The sequence below is a fragment of the Rhinatrema bivittatum genome, chromosome 4, assembly GCF_901001135.1.
Source record: "Rhinatrema bivittatum chromosome 4, aRhiBiv1.1, whole genome shotgun sequence".
Taxonomy (NCBI): Eukaryota; Metazoa; Chordata; class Amphibia; order Gymnophiona; family Rhinatrematidae; genus Rhinatrema; species Rhinatrema bivittatum.
Window position 1 is genome coordinate 111,338,109 of NC_042618.1, and position 12,056 is coordinate 111,350,164.

The following is a 12,056-nucleotide window of genomic DNA, read 5'->3' on the forward strand; positions in this document are numbered from 1 at the left end:
GTTTGCAATAAGGCCAAAGAGGTACATTTTAAAAGCATTTCTCATGCTAAAATGTCCACATATGCACGAATGTGGGCTGCACGCAAACAACGGGGATTTTTAAAAACTGCGGTTTATGCATGTACATGTGCATGTGTGAGCAAAAACTAAGGGAGCAGAAAAGGGGTGGGGCATGGGCGTTCTGAGGCGGGGCCAACTGTTCGCCCACTTCCATATTTTAAAACTGGAGGCCACAGTGCACACATGATTTAAAATTCCAGTGTATCTGTGCTCACGCGCCGATATGCATGTGTATGGGTGCTCACCCTCTAGTTTTAAAATTTAGTCTGATGGGGATTAGCTCTTAATTCCTTGAAGGTACAAATTGCAGCTAAAGCAAACATGTACCCACTGGGTTCACTGGAAGAGGGGACTGTGTGTTGGGGACTGTGTGTTGGGGAAGCCTTTATTATCTCATCCGGATGTCTGGTGGTTTTTGAAGGGAGTTAAGCATTAGGCCTCTGGTGAAAGATCTCATTCCTTTTTGGAACCTGAACTGGGTGCTGAAATTCTTAGCAGGATCGCAGTGGTCAGTGAAACTGTTAATCTGTCTCCATCTGCTGGCTGGTGGGCATAACTTCATTTGCACTGGTCTGACTGGATTCAAGGAAAGGAAATTATCAGATAAGAAATTTCTCCATGTACAATATTTGCCTGTCATATTGGGAGGGGATTTAATCATCACATTCATCCAGTCTTTTCAAAAACATGCTGCCCATGTTGTTTATTTTGTGTTTGTTTAAGATCCTGACATTAATTTTCTGAGTTCTTCTCATTCTAGGTACACCTTATTTGGGAGAAAAACAGTCTTTGTATAATTCAACCAGAAACCTGAGATTTTCATGGGGTACATTTTTGGAGTTGTCCCTTGTCAGGACTGTGAAGCTACAAAGTATGAGAAATAGGGTCTTCTGCTACACAGGTCCCAAATCCTAGAATGTCTTTACAGAGAGGTTAGGTTACTAAATGATGTCCTGGCCTTTAAGGAAGTAGCAAAAACAATCTTGTTTCAGCTTGCTTTTAAGCAGGCATGATGCATTTGTGGGCCATTGGGGTTTTCCCCTTGGAAAGTGGGGTAGGGGGTTATCTTAGTTTGCTATAATCTGCTCTTGTCTTTGTGTTTTTATGGCATGGGGATGAGTTTGGGTAGTTAGAAGGGATATTGTGGTATGGGATGGGAAGGATGAAGAGACATTTGTTCTGTTTGTTAGATATACAGATGTGGATTAGTCCTAGTTACTGTCTTGTATTAACAGGGAAAAGACATATCTTTGGATTTTAGAATTCTTTTTTAAATTTCTTATATGTATTGTAATCAAAATGTTAGTTTGCATCTTCCTTTGAGCACTGGTATGGTGAATGAAGCAAGATAGAAATCTCAATAAGTAAATATTTTTTTACTCTTTCGTACTTCCCCCCAAAAAATGGTTTAGGCAATATTGGATCTTCTTGCTGCTGAGGGTTAGAAGTGGTCGTCTTTGAGACTACTGGCACCAGTTTTTGTCCCTGCCATATTTTTATTCTCCCCACTACCACCATTATTCCCCTCTTCCAGTGAACCCAGTGGGTACATGTTTTGAATACAGACTTCCTGTGCTGTGGTGTGCCATGGCAATGCCACAGAGCCAGCCCCCACACTGAATGTTCATGTATTTTTATTTCTAGCTTGATCCACAACTTGTAGATGGTCACCTCTCTTACTTCCTGGGTGCAGTGGGAATGCCTGGGCTGACGGCCTTGTTTGGAGTAAAGGAGAAAGGGCATGTGACTCCAAGTGCCAAGCAGACAATGGTGGTCAGTGGGGCTGCTGGTGCCTGCGGCTCCTTGGCTGGCCAGGTAAGCATTTATGTTTTAAGTTGTTCTAAGACCTACATTTTGACTCCACAGGATGAACTTTTTCTTTCTTTATTTATGAAAAATACTTCTATTCTGGCTATAATAACTTTGTTAAGCTAAGTGGATTACAAAATCAACATAAAACAATGTTAAGACAAACAGCATTTCCCAACGTTTTCAAGCTCAAGGCACACCTACATTAACAAAAATATTGTGTGGCACAGCAGACATGAAGAAGAGGATTCATGGCCAATAGAAAATCTGGGGAAGCACAGAAAGCCCCAGAGGTCTCTTCTAAATTTGAAAACAAAGGGGGAGAGGGGACAAAGACACACACGAACCTCTCAAGTGCAAGAGAAAGGGTGGTGCAAGTTAGCAACTCAAGTTAACTTGGCTGCCGAATGAGGCTGCCAGAGCTCCTCCTCAGCTGCTGCTGCTGCTCCCAGCACTCATAGTGAGTGCATCCGGCGCTCAGTGCTTGTTCTCACCATCTCACTCCACCTGGCAATAGGACAGAGACTGGAAGGCTGTGAGGGAGGTGCTGTGTGCATTGTGTGAGCGCCGCACAAAGCAGGGCCTGGCTTTCTGTGCCCTACATGCTGCCTGTTAATTCCCACAATAGTGTTCCTGCTGTAGCTAAGAAGGAGAGGTGCGCTTGACTATACAAGTTCTTAGAAAGGAGTTCCTGCACATTTATGAGACACTGCTGCTGCAAGGTGATAAGCATCAGGCAGTGGTGACTTTTTTTTCCCCCATGGCACACCCCATCAGGTTGGATAGCACACCGGTCGCAAAACAGTGATTATACCATATAGGTGTAATCTCTAATGAGGTTTATGAATTGGTTGATCTGGCTTTGATTCTTGTACTCTGCTTCCTCTGCTCAGTCTGGCAGGAACAAGGGATGCTGCACAGCCCCAGGGGATAGAAAGTCTGGCCATCACTCAACAGCAACACCTACAGTTGAATCAAGGTGCACTTGTGCCGTGTTTCCATGCAGTCTGTGATACCCTACCAGGGGCTACTGCAATGGCTGGGTTAGGGGGGTGAAGGGGAAGGAATAAAAATGCAAGCAAGCCCTTTTTCCCTCACCCCTCTGCCAGGTAGCTGTGAAGGGAAACTCAGGGCACTAGCACCAGCAGAAATAAGAAGCCCAAACAATTAGGAGGAAGTTTTCAGTCCCCTCTCCCACCCAAAAGAAAGAGGCTAATGAGAATAGGGTTTGTGTAAGAGTGAGTTTGTTTATTTTATTTATTTATTTATTTAAATGTTTTTTTATACCGAAGTATAGCTAGAAGCCTTCACTCCGGTTTACAGATATAACAACTTATTACATTTTTTCCAAACAACTGATACAAACAGGGAATAACTGTGATCAAACCGGGTAGTGGTCAACAAATTGATTGAAACTTATGTAAATTAAAACAACTTATCGTTAGGCTTGAACGTTCTGAGTGAATAGTCTAGGGATTTGTTCATGCATGACCGAAAATTGGTTATGTGTTGGATCAGTTGTATGTAGTTATCCGATACCTTCTTTGAAAGTTTGACTGAAGATCCATGTTTTGAGCTCTTTTTTAAATGATTTGATGTTGCTTTGTGAACTCAGGTAATCTGGTAGTGAGTTCCATAATTTTGGTCCTGCAATGGAAATGGCTCTGTTCCTTGTGTTGGATAGCTTAGCTAATGGAAGTGATGGTATGACTAGATGTAATTTACTTGCAGTTCTTGTCGTGCGTTGTGATCTGTATGATGTTATTGAGCGCAGTGTTATCTGCTTTGTATATTGCGTTGTGTAAGATTGTCAGCGTTTTGAATTCTATTCTTTTTTCTACCGGTAGCCAGTGTAGATTGATGAGTACCGGGCTGATGTGGTCTTATTTTTTTTTTTTTGCCGGATAGAACTCTAGCTGCTGCATTCTGTAGTAATTGAAGAGGTTTTAAGGCCGGTTTTGGGAATCCTATCAGGAGTGAGTTGCAGTAGTCGAGGCTGGTGAAGATAAGGGATTGTAAGACGGTTCTGAATTCTTGGTAGTGGAGCAGCGGTTTTAGATGTTTAAGTATTTGGAGTTTATGAAAGCCTTCTTTTGTTTTTGTTGAGAATTGTTTTTTGTAGTTTCGTTCATTGTCAATCCATATACCAAGGTCTTTTAAGTTGTCCTTTAGTTGGATGCTGATGTTTAGATTTAGCTCATGTCTTTTCATTGGTAGCTCAAGGCACAGAAGGGAAATTTTCCCTGTCCTCAAAGGGCTTACAATCTAAGAACCTGAGGCAGTGGAGAGTGAAATGATTTGCCCAAGGTCACAAGGAGTGTTGGTGGGATTTGAACCCTTACTTCACTAGTTCTCAGCCTGCTGCTCTAACCACTAGGCTATTCCTCCTGCCAATTATATTCCATCCGATCACCTCTAAAATAAGATAATTTCATCTGTATTACAGAATAATAATATAATTATGGCTTCTGATTTTAGTTTGTTTTTTTTAAACCAATAACCACCGATAAAACAATCCTTATACAAAAAGATATAAAGGTTTATTGGATAAGCAGTGGAAAAATACCACTACCCCTAGTATTCTCTCATCCCTCTCCTTGCCTGCCTAGGATCTTCCACTATATTTTTGTGACTTTCCTGTGCTGACTCCTCAGCTGCACAAATGTACATATTTAATTCAACTGGAAAAGGTACCTGCACTATGAAAACACCAATAAATACTGGTGTTTGTACTCTCAAAGAACCTCTAATTAGCTGGAAAATAAACACCAAAATTTATCATTTATAAACACCTAATAGAAGCACTAAATATAATACTTTTTAAAGTTTACAACATTGTAAAATGGTGATAAGTATTCAAGTACGATTTTGTGCTCAAAATAGTTTACAATCAAAGGGGCTGATGCGATATCAATCACAAAAAAAAAATGAATTTTAAGAGTCAGCACCTTCCCTCTGTGAGTCATCGGAGCCACCAAGCACCATCCGAGCCCGCTAGCCCGGGCCAGCCGGAGGGTACCGCTCACCTCTCCGTTTGAGCAGCAGGGTGGCCACCCCGCCAGACACCATGCCCAGAAATCTTTTTTTTCCCATGACTTTTTATTTTTGCATGATGATGCTTTCTGTGGTTCCTTTTACTTAGTAGCGTGACGATGCTAAAAGGAGGAACCACAGAACGAAGGATTTTTGTTTTAGTGGTTGAGCCTTTGAGCATGGCATGCCTTAACGCTAGCTCCCAGGCTGATGTAAAACTTGCCACATTACCGTTGGCCGTGGGAATTTTTTGAATCACAGGGTAATAGCTAATAGCCTCATCTACATGAAATTTACTCATGATGAGGGCTGTTAGCTACGCGCTGCTTTGGATGCGCTAATCCCCATATTGCATCGGGAGTTATTTTAGCACGTTCAAAACGTGTGTCCAGTCACATGTTATGGTATTGCATCGGCCTGAAAGTGGGTATCTGAAGCAGTGGCAGATAAAGTAACTTGCCTACTGTCACAAGGAGAAGTGAGATTTGAACCTTGGCTTCCCTTGTTCTTAGCCCATCACTGCTCACTTCTAGGCCTGTCCTCCTCAAGAAGCACCCAGAATGGCTCATGTTTTGTACACTGGAGGACAACAACCAAACAATTTTGACAAAGTGTTGCAATACTTAAAAGAAATCTTCCTCAGTATCTTTGCTATTTCAGTACTATCTTGAAGAGTCATATAGCTTCTTAAATATCCTCTTTATTGACATCTCTAAATTGTATTTGCTCAAATATGGAGAAGAGACATCTAACTGTAAAATGAAAATAGCTGTCCTCCACTAGCTACTGAAGATAATGCTTCATCAAGTGCAAATACATACTTGCCAAAGCAAAAAATTTCCTTATCCTGGCACTAGGTGACAGCATTTCCAAAGAGCATATTGTACTGCTACGCCATTGTTTTATTTCAAATATTTTTAGCAACTTCCCCTGTCTCTATAGGAGCACTGGCAACCATGTTGTGTTCTACTTGGTTATATGACTAATGTGACATTACAACATTTTGCATTGTAAATATTTACTTGGCATTATGTGTCTTGTAGATTGGGCGTCTCGAAGGATGTTCCAGAGTAGTAGGAATCTGCGGCTCGGATGAGAAATGCTCCATTTTGGTGTCGGAGCTAGGGTTTGATGTTGCTTTGAATTACAGGAACGAGAGCCTGGCACAGAAGCTACGTGAGTCCTGCCCAGCTGGAGTGGATGTTTACTTTGACAATGTTGGAGGTGATGTCAGTGACACTGTAATAAGCCAGGTGATGTATGCTCCTTTCTTTTTAAAAGTACTAGGATTGTGACATTCAGAATTCCTGAAGAAAGCTGAAGTACTCTTTTATTCTCAGAACTGTATCCAAAGAACATGCTAAAGCCTTACAGGTAATAGAGGAGAAGCAAAGCAGAGGTGTTTGATTAGTGTTATAGAGATATTCTAGAGTTCTAGACCAGACACAGTGCAGGAATATTGGGAAATAATTATATTTCATCTGCCTAGATGAGCCCAGTCGCATGGGTTATACTCCCCAGCCAGTAGATGGAGACAGAGAACAATTTGATTGCTGATATCACTCCCTATAGGATCCTGTGCTGCATCCAGCCTGTCAGTATTCTGTCTCCAGCAGATGGTAAGGAACATCCCGTGCTGTGGCTGAGTCCTTGTATAGGCCCGGCAGAGAGGAATCTGGTGGCTGCTCCCAGGGTTAATTAGTGCTGGGACTCCCTCCCCTGGTTGAGTTTGCCTGTTAGCCGGAGGGGGGGGGGACTGGACTTCCTTGGAAGAGGGCAGCGGTTAGAGATCCTGTGCTGCGGGTCAGACCTTGTTAAGACCTTGTTCTCGCTCGGGTCTGCATTTACACTTTCAACAAAACATCTGTTAGGTGTTTCAAAGAATTATCTTTATTTTCCTGCACCAAACCGCGGGCGGCTCCTCTGACCCACGGCATAGGATCTCTTACCGCTGCATGGTTTATGCTTTACAGATGCTTCCTGCAACATGAATTGGAGCTTAGCTCTCGGTTGACTCTGACGTCCATAGTTTCAGTTAATCCCTCCAACTACATACAGTCAACCCATGGTATCCTGTATTGAGACGCCCTAGTCTTTAAGATTTACAGAAGTCTTGGTCCCCTGATGCAGCCCTGATGTGAAACACCTCGTTTTTGTACTATATTTGACTTTATTTAAAAACATGTATCACTTAGGTGATTGTATTTACAATTAAAATTTCTCTGTTAAGAGATATTGATTAGTGTATATTGTTTGCCACACATTTCTTTCATTGTATTTTCTCTACATGTTTGAGCTGTTTACTCCACCCTCTTTGTATGGGTATACCTTTTACATCTTCCTCAATGAATACCGAAGCAAAGAATTCATTTAGTCTCTGCTGAGGCTTTGTCATCCCTAAGTACTCCTTTTAACCCTTGATAATCTAATGGCTATTTACCTCGAATGAACCTGAAAAATTAGTTTTTATGAATTTTTACTTCCACAGCAAGCTTCTTTTCAAATCCTCTCTTTGCCTTCCTTATCAATGCTTTGCATCTGACTTGCCGGTGCTTATGCTGTTTACTGTTTTCTCCATTCATATCCCTTTTCCATTTCTTGAAAGATGTTCTTTTGGATGATATAGCCTCTCTCACCTCACCTTTCAACCATGCCAGTAGTTGTTTAGCCTTCTTTCCACCTTTTCTAATGCATGGAATACATCTGGTCTAGGTTTCCAAGATGGTATTTTTAAACAACATCCATGCCTAAGCTAAACTCTTAGGGGCGGATTTTCATACTCCGCGAATAGGCCTACTTTTGTTTGCGCTCCAGGCGCAAACAAAAGTACGCTGGATTTTAGTAGATACGCGCGGAGCCGCGCATATCTGCTAAAAACCTGGATCGGCGCGCGCAAGGCTATCGATTTTGTATAGCCGGCGTGCGCCGAGCCGCGCAGCCTACCCCCATTCCCTCCGAGGCCGCTCCGAAATCGGAGGGAACTTTCTTTTGCCCTCCCCTCACCTTCCCCTCCCTTCCCCTACCTAACCCACCCACCCGGCCCTGTCTAAGCCCCCACCTTACCTTTGTCGGGGGATTTACGCCTCCCAGAGGGAGGCGTAAATCCCCGCGCGCCAGAGGGCCTCTTGCGCGCCGAGCCGCGACCTGGGGGCGGGTACGGAGGCCGTGGCCATGCCCCCGGACCGCCCCGGGCCGTAGCCACGCCCCGTACCCGCCCCCAAAACGCTGCCAACACGCCCCGAAAACGCCGCGACGACCGAGACCGCCCCCGACACGCCCCCCTCAGAGAACCCCGGGACTTACGCGAGTCCCGGGGCTCTGCGCGCGCCGGTAGGCCTATGTAAAATAGGCTTCCCGGCGCGCAGGGCCCTGCTCGCGTAAATCCGCCCGGATTTACGCGAGCAGGGCTCTTAAAATCCGCCCCTTAACCTTTGCAGTTTCTTCTTTCAGTTTTTTCCTAACCATTTTTCTCATTTTATCAGTCACCTTGTTGAAAGTTAAATCATGTCGTAGTAGATTTCTTTTTTTGCGCTCCCTCCAGTTATTAAGTCAAATTTGATAATGTTGTGATCACTATTGCCAATGAGTACTTCTTTTTTTTTTTTTTTTTTTTTTACACACGAGAAAGATCTCAACGACTTTAGTGCATGTAAGAGTTTGGAGAGTATTTGAGGGCTAGCTTGAAGCTAGAGGAGTGACTGCAAGAAGGGCCTTACTGCCTTCTATTTTGGAATTCTTTTCATTAAGATTTGGTTAAGGGGTTGGCACTGAATTCCCTGAAGTACAGATCACAGCTATTGCTTGCTGTAGAGGTCATCTTGGAGCAAACCCTTGTGTCATCTAGATGTGCCTTGTTTCCTTAGGTGGGGGGGTGTTAAGCGTCTTCGGCCACCTGTTAGGGTTTTGGTCCCGGCTTGGAGTTTGAATGTAGTTTTGAAGTTTCTTACAGGTCGACCATTTGAATCAGTTTCTTACGGATCAACCATTTGAACCGATGAGTCCAGATTTTGTCAAGCTTCTTCCTCTTAAGGCAGTGTGTTTGGTGGCAGTCTGCTCTGCTCGATATGTTTCTGAGGAGCCATTTTTGAGGATTATAGATGAGACATTCTTTATTTTCATAGTGCCTTCCTTTCATCTTAATTGTTAGAATCCATGGCCCAAGACTACTGCCTCTGAAGTGGCAAACTCACTGGACCCCAGCCTCTACGAATGATGCCATCCCACGCCACAAATGTGCACCTTAGGCACATACATAGTGCGCGTGCTAGTGCCTATGTGGGAGCACGCAGGAGTCTTGCTGAGATATCACTCATTTATAGACATTTAAGCACTCTTCTTCTGGTGCTCCCTGCCTCAGCAACAGGTCCCCTGAGCGTCTTGTCCCTCCGTGCATGTTGCCTTTTCATGTTCTCCTGGTGTTCTGTAGTTCTTACTTCCTGGTTAGGGATTCCTCTTCTTTTGTTTCTGTTCCTTCCCGTGCCCTGCCTTGCTTGTAGTACCTCTTGTCTCCCCTGGTCTTCTTCTGTCTGTCCCTCCATCGGTCCTCTCTGTTTGTCTGTCCTTGACTTGATCTCCTGGATACTGACTTCGATGTGGATTTGGATCTCCTTGGATTGCGGCCTGGACCTGACCTCCTCTGTTGAGTGCTGTCTGCCGCCCACCTCAACCCCTGGCCTGTTCACTGTGCTACGTTACAGCCCAAGAGTGCACATCCCTTACATCAATCAGGTAGTGCGTCTGCCTTCCTTTTGAAGGGGGGGGGGGCATGTGGTGGAGACTACAGTCAGCAATATCAGTTAGATGTAAGAAGGATTTTATTAAAGTACTTAAAGGTTACTAATGATTTCTGGAAATCTGACCATCTTTTTGTCCTTTTTTAATGATCTAAAAAGAGGGGAGACAGTTACAAAGGTGTTGATAGCTAAATGGATTAAGGAAGTCGTTACTGCGACCTATGCTGATAAAGCTCTTCCACTTCCAAAAGGGTTAAAAGCCCTTTCAACCAGGTGCAAGCGGTGTCTTGGGTGGAATGTTGCTTGGTGTCGCCCTTGGATATTTGCAGGGCAACAACATGGTCTTCTTTCCATTCTTTTGCTAAACACTATGGACTGGATGTCCCGAGCCAGAGAAAAGTCTGTCTTTGGTTCGGAAGCTTTTAGACCAGGTTTGGCAGAGTCCTGCCCTGAGGAAGGTTAGCTTACCAGATTATTTCCTTTCTTTGAATCTAGCCAGACCAATCCAGGACCCTCCCTTTTTTTCTGCCATTCCACAGTTGTGCCCTTAAAGGAATTTCAACGTGAATATGATCATACTTAGTAGTATCTCCTTTGGGATCTTCTCAAGCAAAGCTCTTAGGTTATCTTCCTACTTTCTTTCAGCATTTATTTCCTTATTCGTTCTGACTGTTTGTTCCATGGAAGCCTATTGGTTGTAGAATGAGGAGTTTGTTTTAAAAGTGTTATTTAGCTTGTTAGATAAAATACTGATAGGCTGAGTGCAGCATGGGATCTATAGGGAGTGATGTCAGCAATCAAATTGTTCTCTGACTCCATCTGCTGGCTGGGGAGCACAACCCATAAGTCTGGACTGGTCTGACTAGATTAAAGGAAAGGAAATTATCAGGTAAGACCTAATTTCACCATTTACAATACAAGGCAATGTTTTTGTGGCATGTTGTTTTGCAAATTCAGGCAATGAGTTTGTAATACGTTTGAGCTGTGAATATATGATAGCCTATTCATATTGGGTCAGATGACCACTGCTCAGGACTTGGAAACATTTCTGGCAAAAATGTATTCATTGCTGCGGGTGAATAAAAAGAATATTCTGAATTTGAAAAATTCTGCCAAGAAGCCCTTTGCATCTTGGCAGTCCCAAATAACTCCCTCCCCTTTGAGAATTTAAGCCTGCCCTGCTCTCCAGTTGCCCCTGCTGTTGTAGTGTTAACAGCCATGCTAACATTGGTGGCTGATTATTACAAAACTTGTGGCTAGATTTGGGCAGGGAAGAGTGCTATTTGTGATCTAAACAGACAACAAAACTGTCCTGAATAAGAAGAGGTATTTTATAAGCAGTTCCATTCTATGGCTGGCAGCGTGCACAGAAATAACTAGACAGATCGGAGTGGCAGATGGTCTTTTTCTGCCATCATCCACTGTGTTACTATGTTATTGGTTTCATAACAATATGCATGAGGCTCATTATCTATTTTCAGACATACAAAGTTGCTCTGCTGACATCAGCGACATCTGTAATTGAGCAGGGGATGCACACAGAGCATGCTCATATCATAACATGAAAGTATGGGTCGGAAGCCAAAACACCCACAAATCAGCCTGCTCACTGCCTCATTTGAATATCCTCTTAAGCACTTATGTTGCCTTGGCTCCATACGAAATGAGGAAAATGGCAGGGTCCACATACACTGAAAAACACTTATTAGAAAGAAAAATATCAAAGCCTGTGATACCTTAAGAAGATACAAAGCATGCAAAACAGCAGTCATGGAATGTATAATTTAAAAAAAAAAGGCATTTCTTTCCAGAACCTCACTCTGTTTCTTTAAATGGTATGATTATCTCTCAGCTGGTTAGAGGTTGTATGCGTGCACTAGGTGCAAAGAGCTCCTAGCTCTCGGAGAACGAGTCCAAACTCTGGAGGCTAGAGTGGCAGACCTAGAGGAACTAAGGGAAACAGAGAAATATATAGAGGAGACCTTCAGGGTCATAGTATAGAAGTCCCACCTCCAATCTGGCAGCCCCTGTTCTGCCATGGAGGAGAAAGGTTACCTGGAAGGAGAGGAAAGAGGAAACAATCCTGTAGGTAGGATCTGCTCTCAAGGTGATGTAGTATCCTCTCGCACTGAGGATAAATCTCCAGGGGCACGTACCCAAAAGGGAAGGGTTAAGACGGCCGTTGTAGTTGGTGATTTGATTATTAGGAAGGTAGATAACTGGGTGACTGGTGAATGTGAGGGTCACATGTTAACTTGCCTGCCTGATATGAAGGTGGCAGTCCTCACACGCAACATAGATAGGATTTTAGATAGTACTGGGGAAGAGCTGGCTGTCCTGGTACAAGTGAGTACCAATGACATAGAAAAGTGCATCAGGGAAGTTCTGGAAGCCAAATTTAGAGGTAGATTTTAAAAAGAG

General features: G+C 43.5%; 1 protein-coding gene across 4 annotated transcripts in view; it reads left to right on the forward strand.

The window, feature by feature from the left end:
* The window catches only part of PTGR2 (prostaglandin reductase 2), a 129,257-nt gene that overhangs the window by 86,180 nt on the left and 31,021 nt on the right, over positions 1-12,056 (forward strand). For all 4 annotated transcript variants that reach the window (XM_029598676.1, XM_029598678.1, XM_029598677.1 and 1 more), the window contains 2 exons: positions 1,705-1,875; positions 5,946-6,155. In XM_029598676.1, coding sequence (XP_029454536.1) covers positions 1,705-1,875; positions 5,946-6,155 — 381 coding nt within the window. The remainder of the gene's footprint in view (positions 1-1,704; positions 1,876-5,945; positions 6,156-12,056) is intronic.